The following is a 27,868-nucleotide window of genomic DNA, read 5'->3' as shown; positions in this document are numbered from 1 at the left end:
AAGCAATACCAAAACGTGCCATTCCAAGGGCAAATGAATACCAGATAATAACAACTATCCGGGTAAATAAAAATCTCATTGGACAAAAAACAATGAGAATTATCTATAGGATTACAGCGAGAATTCAATTTGACTAAAGGGATTGCAATGAGAAATGGGTAGAATTTTGATGCTATATTTAAATTCTTCGAACAGGCAGGAAAACGAAGTCTTGCTTGGAGAGCCAAAAAAGTCAGGTTAAGAAAACTAGAGGAATACTGGAATCGAACTCATGACAGGTAAGGTGCAGACACCATTTTAGCTACCCGTTTACCAACTGAGCTATCAATGCTTGTTGAAAACGAGCTGCTGCTGCATCAACATGTTTTAGCTGCAGGCAAAAATATCAGGAAATTCAAAGAAAGAGAAACAAACTAAACCAGAACGAGGAAGGCTATAGCCCAGGCAGCGTGGCATTTTTCGTGGGATTTTCGAGGATGCATGATTCCAACTGAATAGGATTCAACACTGTAACCAGTGTGAGTGTTGTGTACAATAATTGATGTGACTCGTCGCGAATTTTGTGTTAAATTATTTAAATGTAAATTATTGTGCCAAGAAGACGTTGTGTTTGTCGACGGGAAGTTACCAGGACGACGCCCAGCAAGCAAGAAACCCGAAGCTGGAAGTCCCACACCGTGCGTCGTTACCGCTAGTCACCACCAGGAGCGCTGCTGCATAACATCGCATGGGCGGCCATTGGGGGTGGTGAATGTGCGTAATCCTGGAGGATGACAGGATGAGGAGGAGATGGGTTGGCGCGTAAAAGGTCAGGGGTTCGGGATTTTGGTCTGACCGTTGCTCGGTCATTAAGTCCGGATATCTACCGCGGAAAGGTTGTCGCCAATAGCAACCCTCACCCGCGAAGTCAGTGTACCAGTGTTGGAGTAGTGAATCCTTGGAGGATTGGGAAGTGCCCGGAAGAGCTACATCCGTGGCCGTGACGAGACAGCAGGAGCTGCTCGTGTGATTTGGACATCCAGGTATGACCGGAAAACCCCCAGGAAAATCCCCGAACAAACCCCTAGCCTGACAATACCCTAACTGCCATTTTGAATCCCTCATCCAGGACCCCTTTGTGTTCCTTTGTTCACTGCGTGAACACCGTTTGGTTTCACCCCGGCCGTGCGACATCCGGCCCGGTGAACCATCCGTACGAACCGTCAGCGTCTCGCTGGACATTGTTCGACCGCCAGGCCGTTACCGTTTCAACCGCGAACCGTAACCCCGGACTGTTCCGACGGAGTCCCCGGACACCGTCGAAGCCTGTTGCACGTCACCAAGCACAGGAAGGGCGCGGACGGCAGGCGAGGGTCCTTGAAGGCTGCAGCCGAAGAGTCCATCCGACTGACGTAGAAGCCACCCCCTTGGCAGAGCGCCGGAGGAGCGTCGAAGACAGCAGGAAGGAGCAGCGACGACGGCAGAGCGGCGAGAACGGGGCCCCGAACGCGTGCACCGGAAGTGCGAAGAGAGGAAGAGGACGTGTGAGGTAGGAGTAGTTGATAAGGAAGTGGGACGGGACGTGTGAGCTAGTGGAAGTGGGAAGGGATCGCTGGAATAAAACTGTTGACCTTACGCGAAGAATAAATGTAGTTTCCCTTAGACATTCGCAGTGTTTTCTTGGCTTTTTGAGTAATTTCGAGCGTCACGCCGACCCTGGGTATTTTAAGGGAGAGTCCCATCGGTATTGTACGCCCTGACACCGGAAGCACATCTTTTACAAGGTTAGTTCACTTCGAGTATGGACTGGGAGTAACACCAGTTGTTATAACACAAATCCAATATTAAAAGGATTTTAGAACGAAGTTCGAATACCGCATGCATACCAACATGTTGGCATTGAAAGAGTCATTTTATCAAATTAATAAAGATTGACATTATGTTTATGAGTTTATCGATTATGACGAACAAGGTACACAATTTTAAGCAATATCCATTCTAAATTTTTAAATTTTTCACGTTAAACCTATTGTTGTCGTAAAGTTAATCGTCTAAATATAAAAATGTTTTTCTTATCATTTTTAAATGTATCAGCATACTTTAAGAATGTAAAACATCATTTAAAATAGTTTTTTTTATGAATCACCTTTATTTTATAATATTTTCCACAATTTCAAGTCATTTCTTTTGAGGTATATCAAAAATGTTTAAAATCAAGTTTGAAATTTCCGGTTTTCAATTAAGGCATTCGCTTTGAGACATCATTTTAGCGCAAAATTAATTATTTTGTCAAAATTGATCAAAATTTTCCCACAGTTTCAGAGGAATTTGATAATATACTGTAATACCAAAAGTATACCAAAATGTGGTGTTCGACCATTGACAAATTCTGCAATTTTGCAATATCAAAACAATTCCTTAAATTGGTATGATACCACATTTTGCTCCTGCATAATCCTTAAGACAAATATTAAAGGGTCCAGGAATCCAAAATTTGGTATTAGGAGTGGCCGTGGCTGACTGGTTACGGTGTTCGCTTTCTAAGCGAATGGTCCTGGGTTCGATTCCCATCTGCTCCCAACGAGAAAGTATAGGAAATATTAATCTTGAAACTCTGAACATGAACGAAAAATCAAAGTAGCCCGAGTCGGGGTTCGATCCCCCGTCCTTTGGATTGGTAAGCAAAATGCTAACCACTAGGCCATCGCAACTTGGTGAGCTATATCTGGAATAAGGAATACTGTTACTATCAAACTATATACGCGCTGGGTCCTTGTCCATTTGACAAGGGTTCGGAAGTTCTAAATAACGTTTGAACCCGATTGGTGCAAACGTTCTTCAGGGCGGGGCTTGTCGATAAAAGCTGAGGGACCTCGCGCTCGGCTAGCCAGCGTAGAAATGGGTCACCGAAGCTCGGCAGAGCTAACACCTTCCAAATGCCTATGCGAATTATTTGCATGTATAGAATGTAGATCTAAAAATACATGGAAACAACTCAATTTGTAAGAAGCGACCGCGTGGTCCCGTTTGGTTGGTTGCACACACACACACACACACAGGAATCCAAAATTTGGTATTGATACCAGAGATAGGTATTATTACGCATTTCCCTTGTTATTTACCCATACTCGGGTAGGACGCTTTCGCTTCGTCCTCTTAGACACATCCGAGGATCCTCCTTTACCGCCATCATCCTTATCCTTCAGGAAGTGGTCCCTATTGGTAGTGCTTGAAGGAACTCTCGAAACAGAGTCCTCCATTTCTACGTCCTCGTCACCCTCAAAGGTTGATTCGAAATCAGATTCCTCATGGTCCGACTCGAAAATAAAGGGGATGAAACTAAACTAATGCAAAAGTAAGAAAAGAGACAAACAAAACAAACCGATAAAAAAACTATGAGAAAAAAAACTAAACGCAAAAAAAAACGTCTTTCGTACTCAACGCCGAACTGGCCGCACTGGCTGCCGCCCGCAGTGGGATGCGCGGGAAGCTCGTTTGAGCGCGCTTGTTGTTGCTGTGCTGCTTGCTGCCAGCCACACACGAACACCGGAATATGTCTCCGGCTTGACCTGGACGAAAACTTGTCCGCCGACCGCAGTCGTCTCTCCGGGCTGATTTCACCGGTCAACGACCGTCTCTCGCCTCAGCTGCCTCCGCGGCCGACAAAAACTTTTTTTTTTCGTAAAACCGCAATAACTCGTGATGTTTATAAGCAAACCCCTTATGTCTATATATCAAAAATTTTGTAATTGTAGAACTTTGTAGAACATTATTGCACTCCTGCAAAGTTAGAAAAAAACACGAAATTTTAAAATGAAAAATTTTGTTCTAAATGAAAAATGAAAAAATGGGTCAATGTAGATTCGAAAAGTACATTAAATTTCCCATAAAATGACATGTTCCAAAAATTTTTACTGTCAAGTAACGGAAAATGGGAGAATTTTTGAAACTTTGTGTGTTTTTTTCAATGAAAAATACGTTTTTTCGGAATTCTGAGTACGCCATCAACCCGAGCATGGGTAAATAACACGGAAAATGCAAAATAATACCATTCAATGGTATCAATACCAAATTTTGGTATTGGCGAGCCCTTGAAAAATGTCTTAAGTGTAAGTTAATACCAATCTTTGTTATTATACCAAATTTTGGTATTGTTCTGTTATTGGGCAAATTTCAAGAAAATGTCGAATTTTGACATACTGTTACTTACTTACATACTTAAAAACGCAAATCTACTCCAAATTAAAGCTAACTCTTTTATTTTGGTATAAAATAGTCATTTGTGATCTTTATAAATTAGGGAACACCATACATTGGTATTGTAAAGGTATTTTAAATAAAAATATTATAAAATAAAGGTGATTCATAAAAAAAAACCTATTTTAAATGATGTTTAACATTCTTAAAGTATGCTGATACATTTAAAAATGATAAGAAAAACATTTTTATATTTAGACGATTAACTTTACGATAACAATAGGTTTAACGTGAAAAATTTAAAAATTTAGAATGGATATTGTCAGCGCCGTACCTAGGGGTTGACGCAGTTGGCGACTGCCAAGGGCGCCAGCCCTTGAGGGGCGGTGAAAACGATGATTGAACAAATTTGTCATGTTATTATAAAATCCTAGAAAGGTATTCAGAACAAAAGGGGCGCCAAATTTTAAAGTAGGACTACAAAATAACTCGATAATCTGGGTCGGAATATTACAAATATTATTTTATGTTAAACACTTGGGGCGCCAAAATCAACTATTTCAATAATTCTACCAGAATTAAATTTAAAATTAAATTCTCTAAATTCATTTATCAAAGGGGGCGCCCAAGTGGCAAAAAGTTCAGGAGTTTTATAACAATTCTTTGAAATGGCTAGAGATATTATATTTCAACTACAGTATATAAAATTCAATTTAAATTTCACCATTTTTTCCAGCATTAGGAACCATAAATCTTTTTTATGTTTTGAAGTTTTTTTTTATATAATCAGCTATTCAATTGAAATTTACACATTTCTATTGAAAATCTGAAATAAAAAGAATAAGATATTTCAAGTTTAAAAAATGGCATTTGAGATATTTTTATCGTTTTAAATGCAAACTTGTGCGTTGAGATTGGCCTACGTTTTTCAAAATACTGAAGTGTTTAAATTGAATATTTCTAACACAAAAAATGCTTTGACTTTTGTTAAATTTCTAGCAAAATATTTTTTTTTTCAACGTAAAAATGTTGGTTTTTTAAGAGCACATAAATTGATGTCAATCCATCCAGCAGGGCAATCTGGCCAAATCAAAAATCCGAACATGGTTTTAGCATGTACCAAAGTGGTACATATGTGTACCTTTAAGGATTTTTGATGTACTTCAAAGGTTCGATAAGTAGCCTTGCCCTGCTGGAAAGATAGCTGTTTTTAGAAAACGTCACCAAATCAACTTCTTTATTACAGGAAAGTTATGTACCATCGATGTACCTAACGAATCTGTGTTCAGATTTTACCTAAACTTCTTATAAGTAGTACTTCCCTTTATACTTAACTTTTGAAGTACTTTATATATTGATTTTGACAACGGGATCGTGTTCCTTGGAAAATTTTAAGTAAGTTTGAGTATAAAAAGTCCATACTTAAGTTGATTTAGGCCAACTCTGGAACAATTTATCGATTTTTTGAATATAAAGTACCATGCGCCTCCTTTAAATGAAATTACACTGAATAATAATAAAACCAACATGTATTACAATAAAAACTAAAAGAGAAAATGTTTTCTAATGCTTTTGCAAGTATTTGAACATAAATCAATATGTGCATACATACAAATAAGGATTTATAAAACAATAAATTTAAAACTTGGAGAAGTTGAAAGAAATATGAAAAATAAACATCAAAACTAAAATAAAAGTTGCCCGCTGTCATCACAGACAATTGTACCAATAGAAAAGTGTGTTTCTGTTGTCTGTAAACAATGTACATCGCATGTACCAACTTGTACTTGCATAGAAATAATTATTTTCTAAAAAAAAATTCGAATATTTGTCAAATTGAAAATCCAAAATAAATCAAATAAACTCAAATAGCAGCTGCCCGTTGTTATCACAGACAATTGTACCAATAGAAAAGTGTGTTTCTGTTGTCTGTGAACAATGTACAACACATGTACCAACTTGTACTTGCATGGAAATAATTATTTTCTAAAAAATTCGAATATTTGTCAAATTAAATGAAAATCCAAAATAAATCAAATAAACTCAAATAGCAGCTGCCCGTTGTTATCACAGACAATTGTAAAAAGTGTTCTGTTGTCTGTGAACAATGTACATCGCATGTACCAACTTGTACTTGCATGGGAATAATTATTTTCTAATAAAACAATTCGAATATTTGTAAAATTTGATGAAAATCCAAAATAAATCAAATAAACTCAAATAGCAGCTGCCCGTTGTTATCACAGACAATTGTACCAATAGAAAAGTGTGTTTTGTTGTTCAGAACAATGCACAACACATGTACCAACTTGTACTTGCATGGAAATAATTATTTTCTAATAAAACAATTAGAAAATTTGTAAATTTGATGAAAACTAAATCAAATAAACTCAAATAGCCCCTGTTATCACAGACAATTGTACCAATAGAAAATTGTGTTTCTGTTGTCTGTGAACAATGTACATCGCATGTACCAACTTGTTGCATGGAAATAATTATTTTCTAATAAAATTCGAATATTTGTGAAATTTGATGAAAATAAAATAAATCAAATAAACTCAAATAGCAGCTGCCCGTTGTTATCACAGACAATTGTACCAATAGAAAAGTGTGTTTCTGTTGTCTGTGAACAATGTACATCGCATGTACCAACTTGTAGTTGCATGGAAATAATTATTTTCTAATAAAAAAATTCGAATATTCTCTCAATTTTCTCAAATATTCGAATTGTTTTATTAGAAAATAATTATTTCCATGCAAGTACAAGTTGGTACATGCAATGTATTTTGTTCACAGACAACAGAAACACACTTTTCTATTGGTACAATTGTCTGTGATATCAACGGGCAGCTGCTATTTGAGTTTATTTGATTTATTTTGGATTTTCATTCAATTTGACAAATATTCGATTTTTTTTTAGAAAATAATTATTTCCATGCAAGTACAAGTTGGTACATGTGTTGAACATTGTTCACAGACAACAGAAACACACTTTTCTATTGGTACAATTGTCTGTGATAACAACGGGCAGCTGCTATTTGAGTTTATTTGATTTATTTTGGATTTTCATCAAATTTCACAAATATTCGAATTGTTTTATTAGAAAATAATTATTTCCATGCAAGTACAAGTTGGTACATGCGATGTACATTGTTCACAGACAACAGAAACACACTTTTCTATTGGTACAATTGTCTGTGATGTCAACGGGCAGCTGCTATTTGAGTTTATTTGATTTATTTTGGATTTTCATCAAATTTCACAAATATTTCAATTGTTTTATTAGAAAATAATTATTTCCATGCAAGTACAAGTTGGTACATGCGATGTACATTGTTCACAGACAACAGAAACACACTTTTCTATTGGTACAATTGTCTGTGATAACAACGGGCAGCTGCTATTTGAGTTTATTTGATTTATTTTGGATTTTCATTTAATTTGACAAATATTCGAATTTTTTTTTTAGAAAATAATTATTTTCATGCAAGTACAAGTTGGTACATGTGTTGTACATTGTTCACAGACAACAGAAACACACTTTTCTATTGGTACAATTGTCTGTGATAACAACGGGCAGCTGCTATTTGAGTTTATTTGATTTATTTTGGATTTTCATTTAATTTGACAAATATTCGAATTTTTTTTTTAGAAAATAATTATTTCCATGCAAGTACAAGTTGGTACATGCGATGTACATTGTTCACAGACAACAGAAACACACTTTTCTATTGGTACAATTGTCTGTGATAACAACGGGCAGCTGCTATTTGAGTTTATTTGATTTATTTTGGATTTTCATTTAATTTGACAAATATTCGAATTTTTTTTTTAGAAAATAATTATTTTCATGCAAGTACAAGTTGGTACATGTGTTGTACATTGTTCACAGACAACAGAAACACACTTTTCTATTGGTACAATTGTCTGTGATGACAGCGGGCAACTTTTATTTTAGTTTTGTTGTTTATTTTTAATATTTCTTTCAACTTCTCCAAGTTATAAATTTATTGTTTTATAAATCCTTATTTGTATGTATGCACATATTGATTTATGTTCAAATACTTGCAAAAGCATTAGAAAAACATTTTCTCTTTTAGTTTTTATTGTAATACATGTTGGTTTTATTATTATTCAGTGTAATTTCATTTTAAAGGAGGCGCATGGTACTTTATATTCAAAAAATCGATAAATTGTTCCAGAGTTGGCCTAAATCAACTTAAGTATGGACTTTTTGTACTCAAACTTACTTAAAATTTTCCAAGGAACACGATCCCGTTGTCAAAATCAATATATAAAGTACTTCAAAAGTTAAGTATAAAGGGAAGTACTACTTATAAGACGTTTAGGTAAAATCTGAACACAGATTCGTTAGGTACATCGATGGTACATAACTTTCCTGTAATAAAGAAGTTGATTTGGTGACGTTTTCTAAAAAACAGCTATCTTTCCAGCAGGGCAAGGCTACTTATCGAACCATTGAAGTACATCAAAAATCCTTAAAGGTACACATATGTACCACTTTGGTACATGCTAAAACCATGTTCGGATTTTTGATTTGGCCAGATTGCCCTGCTGGATGGATTGACATCATAAATTGCTTTAAATATATTATATTCCTGAATTGATATATTAATAAAACTGGTTTGCTATGCTGCTTGTATTCAATTGCTTGTAGCAAGAGTGAAAAAGTAAAATTTGGGTGTCTTCGACAAAGTTGCATAGATTGGCAGCCCCACCAACTTTTTAGTCGTAAAAGTAAAATATTATACCATTTCTTGTATAAATTTGATTTGCAGAAACACCATTATCGCGGACCCATTAGAATTTAAACCAAAGCAAAATTCCAACTCCAAAAACAGCAATATTTTTTGGGAAAACAAAGTTCCACTTAATTTGGCTTCTAGGGACAATAATTTGAAGACCCGGTAGTGTTTAAAACTTTTTGTGAAACAACAAAATAGGTAATATATAATTTCCCAGTATCGGGAAATTATATATTACCTATTTTGTTATTTCACAAAAATCAAATAACGAGTTCATACAACAAGTTGTATTGCAGATTCAGAAAAAAATCAAAAGATAGATCATAGTTCCCAAAAATAATGAGGCTACTAATTAACGTTTCATTAAATAAGCATGAATAAATCGTAACTGAATTCATTGAAAAGAAACACATTTATAACTTTTCTTTATACATTACTACATTAAATAGCGACTTAAAACAACAATTCAAATATTTTTTTTTCTTTTTTAAGGTCCACTGTAAATATTCATTGAAGAAATAGTAATCAGGAAAACCCGAATGTTCACATTTGGCGGACTTTACAAAGATTTCCAGAGTTTTTTTTCTATGATATAATTTAATATTGAGGTTTAAGCGCAACACAAAATTACTCCATGACATCAAAAAAGGAAATTACCTTGATACAATTTTCAATTCGGTTTTATTGGTGAATTATCAATATACAATAAGTTCTTTTGAAATACATAACAGAGTTTTGGGGATAGAAATAGAGAAAGCTTAAAACTAGATCACATTTTTTTATCCTTTATAGATGTTCTTGATCATCAGCTCCCCGAGGGCCTTGTTACGGCATGTCCGAAACCGCGTCATCATCTCCCCCGCGAGAGCAAAGAACTCCGGCAGGGTGAAGAGATCTTCCCCGGTGACTCCTTGCTGGGTCGCATCGCCGCTACCGGCAGCGACCACGCTCGCAAACGACCGCCCCCATCCAGGAGGGAACGCTGGGTTGTCCGCTGGAACCGTACGCTGGCCAGCTGCAGGAACGGCTGCGCTCGTACTTCGCTGAGGAGGATGGGACGCTGCTGCTTTCTTCTTCCTCTTTTCCTGCTCCTCGAAGTAGGACTTCCGCGCGACGCATCCGCGGTAATTACCGGTATGGTTACCGCCGCAGTTCGCGCACTTTACGCGCGGCTTGGTTTGTTCTGCATTTTCCCCCAAGTCCGCATTTCGTGGCAGTGCGCACACCTCCGAGAGGTGTGACTCACCGCACTTCACGCAGCGGGGCCGGAGGTTGCAGTTCCGCGAGCCGTGGCCGAATTTCTGGCATCGGTGACATTGCGCTGCGTCCGTCGGATTTTTTGAGTAAAACCACCAGTTTACCCAAAACCCGTCCAACGCCTAGTCCGCCGCAGGTCTTGAAGTTTGACGGTGCCGCGATCGAAGTACAACAGGTACAGTGTGTGTGTACCTGTGACTGTTGTCTTCCGCGAGAGGACTTTTATGTCTCGCGGCGTTATTCCGACACCCGAGAGGTGCTCCTTGAGGACGGAGGTCGGGCGGTCTTGGTACCCCTGCTAGACGATCTTAACAGCGGTCTTCTGCACGGGGTCGAATGTGTAGAATTTGAAGTTTTTACGCTTCAATTTCTCCACATCGTCGTCGTCGTCGTCGGTAGTGCTACCGTCGGTGTTGTTGTTGTTGCTTTCCTCGTCACTCAGTCTCGCGAACTTGTTACTGGTAGGAATGTTGGCGGATGTTGAAGCGCCATCGGTCGACGGATTGCCGGAAGTAGCTGAACGGAGCCTAATAGGGCTGCGATCCTGGACGCGGTAATTAGCGTGTAATAATTTCGGGTCGAATCCTTTGGCGCACACACTCCCGGCGCGATGGCGGACGACGCGGCGTTGGGTTGTTTACCTTTTTGCACACGGCCGGTAGACGAACTTCGCGGGTTTTTCGAGGCCGCACTCGAACTGCCACGGCCCCGGCCGGCCCTTGGCATGCTGCAGGAGCAAACTCGCGGCTAATCCCGGTAAATTACGGCGAAAAATTTCGAAAAAACGATGGAGCACTGAGCACTTGACTGCTGCTTGCACTCCTGCGTACACGGAGGTGTTTACCTTGATACAGCGAAATTAAAATAATAAGAATTAAAAAAAAATAGATTATAAGGATTGCTATGCTTTAAAGAGGATATGAAAATTATACTCTTAGAAATAATAAACAAAAATATAAAAAAATTAGACTTTCTTCTTGTGGCTAACTGCTAAGTATGCTTTGAGGTTAATTTTGGGGTCCACATTATTTTAAGTTCTCCCAATTAAAGTTATTGGAATTTTTAATAAGTTAAAATTTACACTTTCTGAATTGGTTCATTCGAACTCTTACATTGAACATCCAATGTTCTAAACAATTTCGAATTTTCAAAAAAAAAATTCTGATTTGTTTATATAATTTTGCTTCGACCAAATTTCCCGGGAATCGAGAAGTTCAAAAATGGTCGATTTCCCGGGAATTCCCGCTCGTCACCCTCTATTTGAGTGTAATGGTTTTTATACAAAATTTTAAGAAACTTTAGGTGTCGAAAAATAAACACAAAAAATTTCAATGTGTTAAAAAGGTAAAAACTAATTGCCTTTGTTTGAAGCTATGAATTTTCAAAAAACAAATTTTAGGAATTTTATATTAATCAAAACACACAGTCACAGAGAAGAGAAATATTGTTTTCAAAAATAAATTTAAAAAAATAGTTTCAAAAGGAATTCAACCAAAAACAAGTTTCAAAAGGAGTCAATTTTCTAATCAGCTGAACTATTTTTTCAGGAATTCAGGAAAATTGTTTGCTGATACCATGAAATTTAAGCTAGGTCAGATCAAATTCTGCTTAAAACGATAAAACAACACTCTGCTATTTTCAGTCAACATTAATCCTAAAGCAACTTTTCGTTACAACCGATCTGTATTGGAAAGATATAAATCGATTGAAATGGTTTAAAAATAATAAAACATTAATTTGAATATTCCTCAAAGAATTTAATTGTGGTTGGATTTTTTAGCTGTTATATTTATTCAACCAATTACCATTATATTATTAAAGCTCTTTGAAGCAATCGCTGAAAATTTAAGTAAACATATCAAAATGATGAAAAAATGGAGGGGCGCCAAATTGATGCTTCGCCAAGGGCGCCGTGGACCCAAGGTACGGCTCTGGATATTGTTAACATTGTGTACCTTGTTCGTCATAATTAAGGCTACCAACTGTACGGTTTTTTTCCTTACCATACGGATTTTTGAACCTCTTCGCGGATTTTTAATAGGCCGGAATTTTTGTAGGGAATTTTACGCATAATACGGATTTGTACGGAATTTTAACAACTTTTTAATCATTGAATTGCTTTTTTGATTTGGTCGAAGCTCTTGTTATCTAGAAATTTTAATTTTTCTGTGAATTTGATTTAAAAATGGAGAGTTTTCCGGAGTTTCCTCAATTCAAACTTGATTATCAATAATTCTAGAGTTTTTGAACTATTGTCTTTCATATGTTGATAGGACCTTTAAAAAAAACTCTAGAATTGTTCTTTTAGAAATTCCCTACTAAATATATTTATCCATTTCCAAAGACTTTCTAAAACTTGTGAAAACATTTGAAAATTTGAATTAACAAATCTAGATTTTTTTTAAAGGTCCTGTAAACTGTTGTGTTTCACATGTTATAGGACCTTTTCAATAAAAAAAACTCTGGAAAAGTGAAAACACTAAAAACGATATTATTCGTAAAAGCAAACTTTACATTTCGTAAACTTTTAAACGATGATGATCACGGTTTATTGATTCAAATCACGGTTTATTTTATGAATACTTTTAAACGTGCAAGTCATACGCACTATGATAGCATTTTGTGAAATTTGTTAGCTGTAAAAACGACACAGTTTTATATTTTCATTTCATTTCATTTCATTTATTTGGTTGCTTTAACAAATACATTGGTGCAGTTGTTATCCTGAGCTGAGATATGGACTACCTTTCAACAGCTGATTTGTTCTTAATGGGGATAGAGTTTACTCTTACTGAGGAGAACGAATTGGACAGAGAAGGAAAAAAAATGCAAAAATAACCTTCGAAATAGCTAATAGATGTGGGATAGTTAGAGGAAAGGTGTTGTCACTTATTCTAATATCACAGCTCAAGGGGACAACCGCTGCAGCAGGGGATTGACTGAGGTGGCGCACCCCATCCAGAACTTCGGTAGCACTCGCTGGAGCCAATCGTCGATCAACTCCATCTTAGCCATCCTGTGGACGTCGTCAGTCGGGTGGAAAGGATCCAGGTTTAGCATCATCTTCAACAGCCGGTTCTGCTTGACTTGAAGTTTCTTCCGGTGGGAAGCGGCACAGTCGTACCACGCCGGGTAACCGTACGTCATCGCCGGCTTGAACACCGTCTTGTAGAGCAGCAGCTTTGAGTTGATATCCAGGTGGGACCGCCGGTTAACGAGAGAATAGAGCATCTTGGTGATCTTACCGCATTTGATCGTGGCGTTCTGGATGTGCTTGGCGAGAGTCAGCTTCTTGTCCAGGGAGGCCCCCAGATACTTGACTTCATCCAACCATGGCACCTCGCTACCCCACACCGACACCCCTGCGGGGCAGGTTGCGTGGACTTCGCTTTCGGGTAAAGAATATCGCTTGGGACTTCTCGGCGTTTGTTTTCACCTTCCATTTCTTCTGGTAGCGTTCGATGGCGTTTTGAGCAGCTTGCAGCTTGGTGACTACGATGACCGGGTCGGAGTCCGACGCGAGGTACCCCGTGTCGTCGGCGAAGAGGAAGTAGCTGACACCGTCGATCATTGCTAGGTCCGCCGTGAAGATGTTGTAGAGCGTAGGACTTAAAACAGCGCCTTGCGGGACGCCGTAGAGAACTTCGTGCCGGTCCGACACGTGTCCGTTCACCGAAACGTGGTACGAGCGGTGTTGAAGAAACGGTCGGACAATCTTCAGGACGTACAGCGGGAAGTCAGCTCGGTGCATCTTGTGCAAGATTGCTTCTTGCCACACCGAATCGTATGCCTTCTCGACGTCTAGGAGCACCAAACCGGCGGATCTGCGTCGCGCGAAGTTCGCGCGCACCTCCTTAACAAGTCGAACGAGTTGATGGTTGGTGGAGTGTCCTCGCTTGAACCCGAACTGAGCGTCCGGAATAATCCTTGTGTTCTCCAGGTGTAGCTCGATGCGCCCCAGAATCAACCGCTCCAGGAGTTTGCTGAGGGTTGGCAAGTTTTATATTTTGAATTCTCAAAATTATTAAATTTAATTTATATAAATATTGTGAAAGCAGACAAAAATCGAAACACGAGCGCAACCTGTCAAAGCCTGTTGCGCCACAGACTGATGTACACGCTAACGATAAACCGCTCCATTTTTGTATGGCGCAACAGATTGTTTTGCGCAACAGAAGAGATGCGCACTTCGGTTTGGTGGAAGCTGCATAATAATTCATTGACAGTGTTTGTTATACCATGGTGTCATATCGGCAAAGTGTACGGATTTTTGCTCAGCATGAGTTGGTAGCCTTAGTCATAATCGATAAAATAACTCTTTCAATACCAAAATGTTGGTATGCATGTGGTATTCGAACTTCGTTCTAAAATCCTTTTAATATTGGATTTGTGTTGAATCCTATTCAGTTGGAATCATGCATCCTCGAAAATCTCACGAAAAATGCCACGCTGCCTGGGCTATAGCCTTACTCGTTCTGGTTTAGTTTGTTTCTCTTTCTTTGAATTTCCTGTTATTTTTGCCTGCAGCTAAAACATGTTGATGCAACAGCAGCTCGTTTTCAACAAGCATTGATAGCTCAGTTGGTAAACGGGTAGCTAAATTGGTGTCTGCACCTTACCTGTCATGAGTTCGATTCCAGTATTCCTCTAGTTTTCTTAACCTGACTTTTTTGGCTCTCCAAGCAAGACTTCGTTTTCCTGCCTGTTCGAAGAATTTAAATATAGCATCAAAATTCTACCCATTTCTCATTGCAATCCCTTTAGTCAAATTGAATTCTCGCTGTAATCCTATAGATAATTCTCATTGTTTTTGTCCAATGAGATTTTTATTTACCCGGATAGTTGTTATTATCTGGTATTCATTTGCCCTTGGAATGGCACGTTTTGGTATTGCTTTGGTCTTCCCCATACAGTTTTTTGGTATGATTTCATGGTATTATACCATCTATTACTGGGCAACCAAGGGCACATTTTGGTATTTGTTATTATGCCAAGTAATACCAAAATATGGTATTCCCGTGTTATTTACCCCTGCTCGGGAAATCGGGCTTCTAATTTTACATAAAAGTCCCTTTGACACCAAATTTCTATCTCATCACCGTTTCAGGCTGCAAATTATTGAAAAACACCTCTTTTTTTCGCATGTTCAAAAATGGAAGGGGTCGTACCGCCCCTCCGTCACGAGATATCAAAAAACGGACCTCGGTTTCGTGATCAGGGACAAAAGTTACCCTTAGGACAAAGTTTCACACAAATCGAAGAGGGGTCGGGGCAACTTTTCCCGATTTCGTGTGAGTTGATACACAGAAAAAAAATCAATTCTCGAAACCGTGAAGTCAGTTCACGATTATGAGAACCACGAAGGAATATATTCACGTTTATGGTGCAAATGCACCATACTCATGAATAAATTCCTTCGTGGATCTCACATTCGTGAACTTAATTCACGATATTATTGTGGTAACACTGCTGTGAGAGTGAACTTGTTTACATTACGACGCGCTGAAACTTCTTCCGAATTAATGCTGTAAAACTCCAAGAAATTGCTGCTACATTCGCCACCTAGCTGCCCTCGCCCCGCCCCACGTAAGCAAAGTGAAAACTGCGATGATCGATGCTGAGTGAGAAGAATTGAGCAATCAAATTTCCGCACTTGAGCACAGTAACTTTTGGTACGTTCGTTTGATGGATAGTTCCACACTGAGTGCCGCACTCAGAGCTGTCAAAGTGTTTCTTTGAAGAAACTCGCGCTAGTTCCGCACGAGTTTCGCCGCCATCTTGGAATTGAAACTCTAGTGCCGCACTCGATATTTTTTCAGTTTCATGCGAGTTCCAAGCACACTGACAGATGACGTTCGATTGAACCAAAACTGACACCGACGAGTGCGGCACTCAGTGCCGCACTGGCTGTTCAAACGAACGTACCATTTGAGTCGCCATAAAACCGGGCCGCCCACCCGTGTTGCAGTGTATATTGACATCCGCTTCTGTCAAACACTTGCCTGCTTGCCAAGTACTGTCGCTCCTGATGCCGAAACGCTCCTCTTGCTCCCAGCTCATCTGTTACTAAAAACGCCCAGGCCGCCACGAAAGTTTTTCACTAAACAAGTACAAAGGCATACATCGCTTTGCGCCTAAATTTGCTCATAAAACTGCCAAACTCTGTACCAAAAGATCTCGATGTAACTGCCACTTTGAACGAGAATAAAGACGACCAGTTTGCTGTTTGTTTTTATTTACGACGGACCGCCCTGCTCCACCCGCCTCGTCACCTCCGCTGCTGTAATTTCTTCGTCTGCCGCTGCTACTGGTCTGCTAGATCTTCGCTGTGATCACACGTCAACAGAATCGTCGCTGTAAGTAGGTCTGTGTTGCCGTGGTGTCGCTTCTTTGTCCTGGTGTACACTGTATTCGCACACTACCTACTGGCCGTTTTGATTCAGGGACAACTAGCGCCATCTGTGGACGAGCACCAGTACCATGGATTCAAATTTGATTGCAGAGTTGCCAAAAATCCTGGACGCAGTTAAGGAGGAGTCAAAAAGTGTAAAGGAAATCGTAGCTAGCCAACAATTCCTATCCAACCAATTCGACAAAATGGTTCAAATGATGGGTTCACTGAGTGATGAAATTAAGCATTTACGTGCAGAGAACGGCCTTCTAAAGCTATCACTTAATAGACTCGCCGACAATGCAAAGTCTATATCGAATGTAGTTGAGCAAGCTGAAAAGGACATCGACGGTCACCACAGAGCCCAGCTTTCTATCAATGCAATAGTGTTAGGCATTCCGCGGACACCACAAGAAGACACTAAATCTATCGTGCTTGAGATCTGCGATATTTTGGGCTACAAGGATGGAGAAAAACATTGTATCATGCTGTCGAGCTGCAAACTCAAAAGCTGCTTGCCCGCCGATTCGTATCTCTTTCAAACATGTAAGGGCCAAGGAAAGTCTACTCGACCATAAATCAAGCTTTGGGAAACTGGATGTTGCTACTCTCCAAGGTGTGCGCGGGCCAAAAGGAACAACAGGCAAGGTAGTAATTCGTGACGACCTATCACCACTCTCAATGAGGATTTTCCAAGAGCTCAAGCAGTTACAAAACTCACTAGAGCTGCGTTACATCTGGCCTGGGCGACATGGCGCAATAATGGTGAGGCGTACTGATCGATCAAAGGCAATCCCGATCCAATCACGCCAAGACATCCAGAAGTTGGCGTTATCGTGTCGCAAACACTAGCAAGCATTGCTTGTCAGCGACCATCTATCTAGAACACTTCAATGAACCTAATACAGCATGCCACAAATGAGAGCGTAGATGACCCTCGTCTCTACGCCTACCCCAGATTCTACCGTCTTCAAAATACTCCAGATCAACATTAGAGGACTCAACCGAATGGAAAAACTCGACTCCTGTGCGTTTACCTGCACAACCTGAATGCCAGCATAGACGTCATCGTTATAGGAGAAACGAGGATTAAACAAGGCAGATCGCAGTACTACAACATCCCCGGCTACTACAGCGCTTTTTCCTGCCGCAAAACCTCAGCTGGTGGTTTGGCGATCTTCGTACGGAACGATCTCAACTTTGAAGCTAGGACTAACGTCGCTGATAGAGGATTTCCCCACATTTCCATAAAAGTTGACAAAAGCCCGTCCTCGGTATTCATCCACGGTCTGTACCGCCCACCTAGTGACGACACATCGCGATTGTTTTCGGCGATAGAGGAAAATCTTGCTAATTCGGATCCTGCGTCCCCATGCTTCATAGTTGGTGATGTCAATGTACCCGTAAACCAGCCTCATAATGTGAACGTACGAAGATACAACCAGTTGCTGAACGCCTTCAGCGCGACAGTGTCCAACACGATCATCACCAGACCGATTAGTAGCAACCTTCTTGATCACGTGGTGTGCAGTATTGCTGACTCAACTCGTGTTTCTAACTACACCATGCCATGCGAACTCAGTGATCATAGCTACGTGTTAACTGTTTTCAAGTTGAAAGCTGACCACCAACGTAAAGTCTTGACTAAAACCTGGGTGAACTATGCTTTGGTAGATGCTGAGTTTCAACGGTTTCTAGAGAATCTGAGCCAGAACTCGCTTCCAGTTGATGAGTGTCTACAATCTTTAACTGGTACCTACTCCCAGCTGATCCAAGCAAACTCCAGAACAAGAACTGTTGAAGTTAAGGTGAAAAACGACTGCTGCCCATGGTATAACTTTGACATCTGGAAACTCGGCAACATCAGAGACAGCATTCTGAAAAGATGGAAGCGCAACCGGCAGGACCAACACTTGAGTGAACTTCTAGCACGTGCAAACTACAACCTGTCTGAAGCAAAAAAAGAGCGAAGAAACAGTACCACACAAAGCTGTTCAACAACGGGAATGCGAAGCTTCTTTGGGGACGTATCAACGAGCTGATGGGTGGTAAGTCGAGAACAAACTCTGCCCCTTCCCTTGAAGTGAACCAGAACATCGAACATGATCCTGTTACTGTTGCCAACTTATTCAACGATTACTTCGTGTCGGTGGGAGATAACCTTGCCAGCCAGCTCACATCGGATGGCAACATTAACCGGTTCAACACCATGAAACGCTCGAACATATCCATATTCCTCCGACCCGCAAGCGTACTTGAAATCTCCAACCTGATTCACGAACTCGACCCGAAGAAAGCTTCCGGTTATGATGGATTTCCGGTTTCCGCGCTCAAAAAACATCGAAATCTTCTCTCTGCCATCATTTGCAACTGTTTCAACCAATGTGTTAGCCTAGGAACATACCCACCCTGTCTTAAAAAAGCAGTAGTACACCCAATTTACAAAAACGGAAACCCGAGGGACCCTACCAACTATCGACCCATCTCCGTGTTACCTGTGATCAACAAAGTCTTTGAAAACTGATCTACGCACGTCTGAGCAACTTCCTGGTTGCAACAAAACGGTTCTACGCCCACCAATTTGGTTTCCGGAAAGGATCTTCAACGGAAATAGCTGTACTCGAGATGACGGATGAAATCACCAAGAAGCTGGACCAGAAAATGTCCGCAGGAACAATATTTCTGGATCTCTCCAAGGCGTTTGACACCATCAACCATGAGATGCTATTGAGGCAGTTAGAAGTGTACGGCATTCAAGGCTTGCCAAACGCTCTCCTACGCAGCTATTTATCGGACCGACTTCAACAAGTGACAGTCTCAGGAGTACGCGGAAACAGTAGGTTTGTACGTTGTGGGGTGCCCCAAGGAAGTGTCCTAGGACCTCTTCTGTTTCTCCTCTACGTAAACGATCTGCCAAATCTTGTGCTGAAAGGGAAACCTCGTCTGTTTGCCGACGATACCGCCATATCGTACTATGGATCGTCTCCAAACCAAGTGATTGAATTCATGCGTGAAGACATGGAACTTGTAATGAATTACCTAGATAACAATCTCCTCTCGCTTAACCTAGGGAAAACCAAGCTAATGCATTTTAGGTATCCTAAACGAGTCCTACCGCCACATCCAGCCCTAACCGTTCGGAACCAAACTATCGAAGAAGTGACTAGTTACAAGTACCTAGGCGTTCACATAGACAATCGTTTATGTTGGGACGTCCAAACAAGAGAAATTGTGTCTAAATGTGCGTCTCTTTGTGGTATTTTAAGGAAACTCTCAACAACAGTCCCTCAACATGTCCTCTTAAAAATGTATCTAGCTTTCATACACAGTCGATACCAATACGCTGTAGCAGTCTGGGGAGGATGCAGCAAAACTCACCTTAGTGACTTGCAAGTCCAACAGAATAGATGTTTAAAAACTATTTTCAAGTTACCTTTTCTGCACCCTACGCGTGAGCTGTACTTGATGCGCCAACACACTGTCTTACCAATTAGAGGGATCTTTATGCACCGTACTGCAGTAATTATGTATAGAACACTGAACAATGTAAACTTACACCACAACTTTGAATTCAGAACAGCAATCCATCAGCACTACACACGACAAGCACACCACCTCAGAAGATCGGAGTTTAGAACGGAAACAGGAAGAAGACGTTTTGTAGTAGCAGGTCCTACCGTTTACAATTCCCTCCCAAATGAAATCAAACAAGCACGATCTCTAAGTGAAGTCAAAAGTAAGCTTACTGCTTACATTAGAAGTAATGTTAATAATTATCTTTTGCATTGATTTACCAGTAATGTGTTACCAGTAACTAAGATTACAACCCTTTAAAGGAACAACTCTGTTCATTAGGGAAGTAATTGCGGTACGAAATAATTGATGAAATAAACGTTATTACGGGAATTGATTTTTTTCTGTGTAGAGAATTACCCATTTTCAATTATTTCTGTGATTTTTTTTTTGTAATATTTGAAATAAGAATATTTCCATTTCAAAAATTCTGGGGGGAGGGGGTAGCACAATGTACGGGCTGCCCCTCTGCCCAATTTTGAGGGGGACAAAAGTACCGTGCCCCGAGTCGGCACCCCTGTTTGAGAATATTCGTTTAATAAAGAAATAAGCAATCAGACCATTCAAATTTAGTTTTTTTTATAATTTGATTTTTCAAAGTACTATAGAAAACCTTTGAATACTATTATTTATAATTTTATAATAATTATTTTACGTTTCAGGTGGTAAAATTACTAGACCGTGAAAAAATAGAAACCGTAAGGCTTGGCTTCATCGTTGAAGACGTGGCGTCCGAGAGTGGTAAACAAACATCTAGTGCAACGCTGGTAATCCGAATCGAAGATGAGAACGATAATCCTCCCAGGTTTCAAAAGTCCTTCTATAAGCGCTCTGTTGCAGAAAACAGTCCTATTGGTTCGCCAGTATTAAATGTAGTTGCAAATGATATTGACAAAAATAAAACAATCCGGTACACCTTGGAAGGTCCGAAAGAGATCACAAGGCTGCTTCATTTGGATACAGAGTCTGGAGAGATTGTGATAGCTAATAAAATTGATTACGAAATATTTCAATGGTTGAATGTCACTGTTCGAGCCACAGATTCCGGATATCCATCCCGGTCCAGCCTAACAGAGTTGATAATCCGAGTGATTGATGAAAATGATAATAATCCATACTTTTCTTCGGATGCCACAAATTTTACCGTGTACGAAAATTCCCCAATCGGATTCAAAATAGCATCGTTGCAAGCTCAGGACGCAGATACAGGATCCTTTGGAAAGATTACTTATTTGATTGACAGAATGAGTTCAAATGTACATTTTTATTTAATATATTTATTTTATCTTCTAACAACACATTTTTCATCAACAGGGAAAATTTTCCATTGATCCCGAAAGTGGAGATCTGTTGGCGGCCGATTATTTAGATAGAGAAGCAAAGCAGATGTATATGCTAGTGATAGAAGCGTGGGACAATTATCAGTTTGGATATTTAAGTGGAGAGAGTCGCAATGCCTTCAAGCAAATATTGTAAGTGGGGAAGCAGCAAGCAATAAATCAAACGAGGGCTCTGCGATGGTTTTTTTTGCCATTTGCCATTCTTGATTGCAACCATCCAGAAACCACGTGGACACTTTTTAGGAAATTTTAGAACCCCGCCCTCTCCCATGTGAACTTTTTTGTGTACTCTGGGACTGAATTTAACAAGAACGAAAAAAAGTTACTATTTTGTATGTGTCTCATTCTGAGCAGCCATGCGTCTCCATCCAAACTTATGGCCTATATAGAAGATTCACAAGATCCTCTTAGCTTTAAAAACAATGTAATTACAAAAGCCGACTCGGTCCAAACCAGTTCCCAGTACTAAAAAAGGACCTAATAAAAATAATTTTATGAAAAAAACAAATAGATGATTATGGAAGCGCATGCTATAACAAACACATCCTTGACCTTTTATATTGGCCATACGGTTTGAAGACGGTTGAAGTTAGTAAAACGCGAACAGAGACACCGGACGTCGATCCAATGCGCACCTTGGAGACTTATTCAGTTCAGGTTTATTCGACAATCCTAATTTCTTCTGGAAATTGGACCATCCTCTACACACCTGTCTTTTTTCCGAGTGAATTCACGTTGTCCCCTGCCCTGTAGGATCGATTGAACGAAAATAAAAAAAATCCCATGATAATTTCCATGCCAATTTCAACTCGTTGGGGACAGGCCAATTATCAACCGAATGCGCAGATTTTTGGCATGGGAGTCTCTATGGGAATCCTTTACAAGGAGAACCTCGGTTTGCCGTAATCTGAGAACTTTTTCGTTTGGTTGAAACACCCTAATGTAAAGAGCTAAAAAAAAAGTATTTATTTATATCATATTTTTACGTTGATTCTATTTTTGTCAATATTCTAGTGTTTCAATCCTGGATGAAAATGATAACACTCCGGTCATGACGGTACCCGAAGGATGTGCCCAAGTAACAGAGTTTCACAACATTCGTGAACCTATGATGGAGATAAAAGCCACCGATATCGATGATTCGGAAACTGGAAATGCACAAATTGAATTTGAAATTGTAGAAACCATTGGCACTAACAAATTTTATCTCAAGCAAATTGCCTCCGGCAAGGCAGAGATTTATTCCAACCAGTCGTTGAATAATTTATACGGAAATTATTCACTCCTCATTACGGCACGTGATAAGGGAGTTCCGTCCAACGCCGTCAGCGAAAAAGTGGACATTTGTGTGCTGGATTTCAATGACCATGCTCCTAACTTTATTTATCCATCGAATGATAGTATTATACATGTTCCAGAGGTAAGTACCACACAATACATTTTGAACATATCGTGATATCTGATGCTGTTTCAGAACGCTACAGTTGGTACTAGTATTATCCAGGTAAAAGCAATCGATTCTGATGTAGGTCCTAACGCAGCGGTAATGTACCGCTTCAAACCAGATCCAGTGGGTGGATACAGGTCATTTTCAATTGACGAGTACAGTGGAGTAATCACGCTTAAACTACTTTTGGACCGTGAGAGACAAAAAAAGTATGAACTTCGTGTTGAAGCGTATGACCAAGGAATTCCGACACCCTTGAGTGCGGATCTAGATTTGAGCATCCATGTTAAAAATGTCAATGACTATGAGCCAAAATTCTTGATTGAAGAAATCACTGTAAACTTTACCGAACATTCTAAACCAGGCATGGAGTACAAAAAGTTGCCAGACACGATAGACCGTGATGAGGTCGACTATTTTGACGATACTCCAACGTTGGTTTGCTATTTTATTGTCCATGGAAACGAAGAAGGGCACTTTCAATTGGACAAACGTAGTCATATTTTAACGGTAAGATGACAGTTAACTTTTTTTTTTCAAATAATAATTGTAAATTTTAATACTACAGGTGGTCCGAGAACTTGACCGAGAAAAAAAATCGAATCATACTCTTATTGTCAAAGCATCTGAAAATTGCATCAATACTCCAGAAAACTTAGCTCTTAGTCAGCCAAGAGCAATCGCAGTTAAATCATCGGAAAACGACGTTTATCAAATCGCATCACAGACACATTTCGTATCCGTACAAAATTTTGAAACAAATCAAACCGTTAAAAACGTACAGCAAATGCAACTAAACGAGTATCATTCATCAAAATCAGTGGCCGAAAAATATTCGAGCGAATTTTTTTATCAGCGCGAAAGCACGCTTGTTCGAGTTTTGATCTACGTGCAAGATATAAACGACAACCCTCCGGTTTTTACGCAGAAAATATTCACCGGTGGCGTCACATCTTCGACCACATTCGGAACACAATTCATGAAGCTGACGGTATGTATTTATGTAAACATTTTTCATGTAAATTTAAGAGTATGTCTTATCTCAAAAGACTTGATCAAGCACGCAGATAAATGTTTTGTAGAATCAGCCTGTACGAGGTTTGTTTCAACAAAAAAATTGTTGAATATAATCAACGCCGATTTATGTATGTATGTATGTATGTATGTATGTATGTATGTATGTATGTATGTATGTATGTATGTATGTATGTATTAGTACCCCCGTCTTGGCAGGACTTGGTTATGACCTTAGTATGTTTCAACTGAGACGGTTCGGTTAGTAACCGACTTATATCTTAAGGACCTGAAAAGATTATCATTCTCATTCCAATCATTTCTTATGATATGATTAAAAAGACAATGAAGCTCATGTGACTTGGGCCAGGCGATCCACGACTCCCTCGTCCAGTCCATAAAACATATGAAGGTCTGGGATGTTATCTTTTGAGAAGGGTTAGTATTTTTTTGGGGTGTTGTTAGGCGTTTGAAATATGTATAATGAATATAGTCAATATAATAATTATAAGGGACCATCCACAAACCACGTGGACACTTTTTGGAATTCTCAACCCCCTCCCCTCGTGGACAATTGTCCATACAAAAATCTTTTTGTATGGATCGTGGACAATCGCCATACACCCCCTAAAGTGTCCACGTGGTTTATGGATGGTCCCTAATACATATGATTAATATAATGAATATGATATATATATATAATAAATACAATGAATAAAATAAACATAATGAATATACAATAAATGGAATCAAATGAAATATAAGGAAACAAGTTGTTTCGAAGCTTTAACTCTCAACTCTCAATTGTAATGAAAATAATGAAAGTAATTTCCCGGGCAGACGGTAATAACAAAATGAATAATATTTCAATAACAAATCCTGTTAAAATAACAGAAAGTGTTATTATTTTATCCTAAAGTTCAACTTCAAGAAGAAAACATAATAACAGTTTCTGATAAAATAACAAAATTTGGTATTGAAGTGATATTATATTGAAAATGTTTAATAACACGCTGATAAGAGGAAATGTTATCCAGCTTTTGCGGAAATGGCGTTCGAATGGTGAACGCCCGAAATGTCAAAATCACAGGTGGTACCAACATTACGAAAAAGTGTGCCATGGCATGACAGCCGCATTTTTTTCTAATGTTGGTGCTACTGCGCGATTTGGACATTTCGACATTCAACATTCGAACGCCATCTTCGCTTAAAAACCTGGATACATTTCGAAAACTCTCCTAATAACAAAATTTGTTATTCGTTCGGTATACTGACTTAGAAATAAAATTACCATAAATCGCACAAATGGAAAAGTTTCTAAGTGTCCATAACACAATCTGTTATTATTTTTTCTTTTGTTAAAATATGTTTAGATCTTTGGGATAATTTTGTCTAATTTCGTCGGGGTCATTATTTTGGCCATGAAATGGGGTCCTTAAGCTAACATTATTCTAAAAAGTTGAAATTTTGGAAGTTGATTTTTTTAATTATTTGATATACCCCCTGAAGGACTTTGTTTAAAATGGTTAGAACAATGGGATAATTTTGACCAATTTCGTCGGGGTCATTATTTTGGCCATGAAATGGGGTCCTTAAGCTAAAATTATTCTAAAAAGTTGAAATTTTGAAAGTTGATTTTTTCTATTATTTGATATACCCCCTAAGGGATTTTACTAAAATTGACTAAAACTATGAAATAATTTTGACCATTTTTATCGGGGTCATTTATTTCACCATGAAATGGGGTTTCAAGCTAAATTAATCCGATAAAATTAACTTTTGAGAGTTAATTTTTTTAAATTTTATTATATTCCCTAACGGAATTGATTCATTTATTGAGAATTTTTGATGTGTGAATAACAAAAACTGTTATTATTTTCATAGAGCCAGGAAGTCGGAGCTAACGTTGAAGTTCGAGCTGGAGTGAGACCTTGAAGACTGCATCGGATTCAGCAAGTTTTCAGCAACTTTTACTTGGAGTCGGAATCTGTGAAGTCGGTTATTTTTAGAGAGCTGAAGTCGTCGTTGACGTCATATCCTGCATCCAGAGTCGGAGTTGTCTTCAAAGTATGGATTCAAAGTCGCTTGGAGGTACCCGACTCTGCAACCCTGACTAGTACAGAGGAGTTATGGCAACTGCAGGTTTATTTGCAAATTACAAATAAACCAAAACAATAACTTTTTTAGTTATGGAGACATACCAGTTCAATAACATTTTTTGTTATTATACTGCTCCACCTCTTTGCACAAAATAACAAATCTTGTTATTCCTTCTGTGTTATTGGTTTGTTATTGCAATAACAACATAATAACAGTTTAAGTTTTTCTTCGAACAAATCTTTGTTATTGATTTTTGTTATTTTAACAACTAATCCGATCATCGCAATAACATATTTCGATCTTCTCACAATATCAAAAACAGACCTTCCCAAGTTATTTCCTTCTGCTCGGGTTAATGCATATTTACACTGAAAGCCCGACCATGGTAGTTTTAAGAAAATTTGCTAAAAATGCTGCTTATTAAATTAACTGTGGCTTTTTGGTGAAAGTAAACGCAAATAAGGTAAAATGTACCATGCTTCCAGAAAATTGCATGGTAGCAAATACGAAATCATTATCATTCTCTCCATAATCGAGGGTTAAAATTACCATACCGCTCTCGACATAGTAAAACTGACTGCGTTAATCAGTCAATCCAAGCACGGAATGTTTTTAGCAAAAATACGTCGGTGCGTGTTCTCAATTTAACCCTACAATATGGTAGCAACTACCATGGTTGGGTTTTCAGTGTAGCAGCTATGGCATATTCAAATAACAACTAAAAAATATGCAAATGAAAAGCATTAAGCAAATCTAAAAAGAAAAAGGAGAAAAATGTTGGAACATGAGAAGAAAAACTTCGAAACAAATGTCAAACCTTGTAATAATTAGTAATTATAAATTGTCCCGATTTTGGCAGCATTGATTATAAAAAGCTTTTTAAAAATAGTAATAATAAAACTAACACAGCAAATTACAAAAGAATTGAGCATTTAGGATGCTATAGAGCAATTCTCTACGAAATCGGTCTTTTTTCTTCAATTTTAATTTTTGTATTTTTTAATCCGGCTGAAACTTTTTTGGTGCCTTCGGTATGCCCAAAGAAGCCATTTTGCATCATTAGTTTTTCCATATAATTTTCCATACAAATTTGGCAGCTGTCCATACAAAAATGATGTATGAAAATTCAAAAATCTGTATCTTTTGAAGGAATTTTTTGATCGATTTGGTGTCTTCGGCAAAGTTGTAGGTATGGATATGGACTACACTGGAAAAAAATGATACACGGTAAAAAAAATTTGGAGATTTTTTTATTCAACTTTTTATCACTAAAACTTGATTTGCAAAAAAACACTATTTTTTTTTTTTTTATATGTTTTAGAGGACATAAAATGCCAACTTTTCAGAAATTTCCAGGTTGTGCAAAAAATCATTGAGTGAGTTATGAATTTTTGAATGAATACTGATTTTTTCAAAAAATCGAAATATTGGTCGCAAAAATTTTTCAACTTCATTTTTCGATGTAAAATGGAATTTGCAATCAAAAAGTACTTTAGTGAAATTTTGATTAAGTGCACCGTTTTCATGTTAAATCCATTTTTAGGTGACTTTTTTTTAAATAGTCGCAGTTTTTCATTTTTTAAAATTAGTGCACATGTTTGCCCACTCTTGAAAAAAATATTTTTGAAAAGCTGAGAAAATTCTCTATATTTTGCTTCTTCGGACTTTGTTGATACGACCTTCAGTTGCTGAGATATTGCAATGCAAAGGTTTAAAAACAGGAAAATTGATGTAAGTCTCACCCAAACAACCCACCATTTTTAAATGTCGATATCTCAGCAACTAATGGTCCGATTTTCAATGT

At 38.5% G+C, this 27,868-nt stretch overlaps 1 protein-coding gene across 1 annotated transcript in view; it reads left to right on the top strand.

Moving 5' to 3' along the window:
- Positions 1-27,868, top strand: part of LOC6052736 (cadherin-23) — a 244,791-nt gene that overhangs the window by 167,647 nt on the left and 49,276 nt on the right. Inside the window, exons 6-10 of the mRNA XM_038248957.1 lie at positions 20,826-21,419; positions 21,478-21,635; positions 22,518-22,923; positions 22,978-23,460; positions 23,519-23,941. Coding sequence (XP_038104885.1) covers positions 20,826-21,419; positions 21,478-21,635; positions 22,518-22,923; positions 22,978-23,460; positions 23,519-23,941 — 2,064 coding nt within the window. The remainder of the gene's footprint in view (positions 1-20,825; positions 21,420-21,477; positions 21,636-22,517; positions 22,924-22,977; positions 23,461-23,518; positions 23,942-27,868) is intronic.

Source organism: Culex quinquefasciatus, chromosome 1 (assembly GCF_015732765.1).
Source record: "Culex quinquefasciatus strain JHB chromosome 1, VPISU_Cqui_1.0_pri_paternal, whole genome shotgun sequence".
In the NCBI taxonomy this organism is placed as follows: Eukaryota; Metazoa; Arthropoda; class Insecta; order Diptera; family Culicidae; genus Culex; species Culex quinquefasciatus.
The sequence above is the reverse complement of the archived record's forward strand: the minus strand, read 5'-3'. Positions and strand labels throughout refer to the sequence as shown.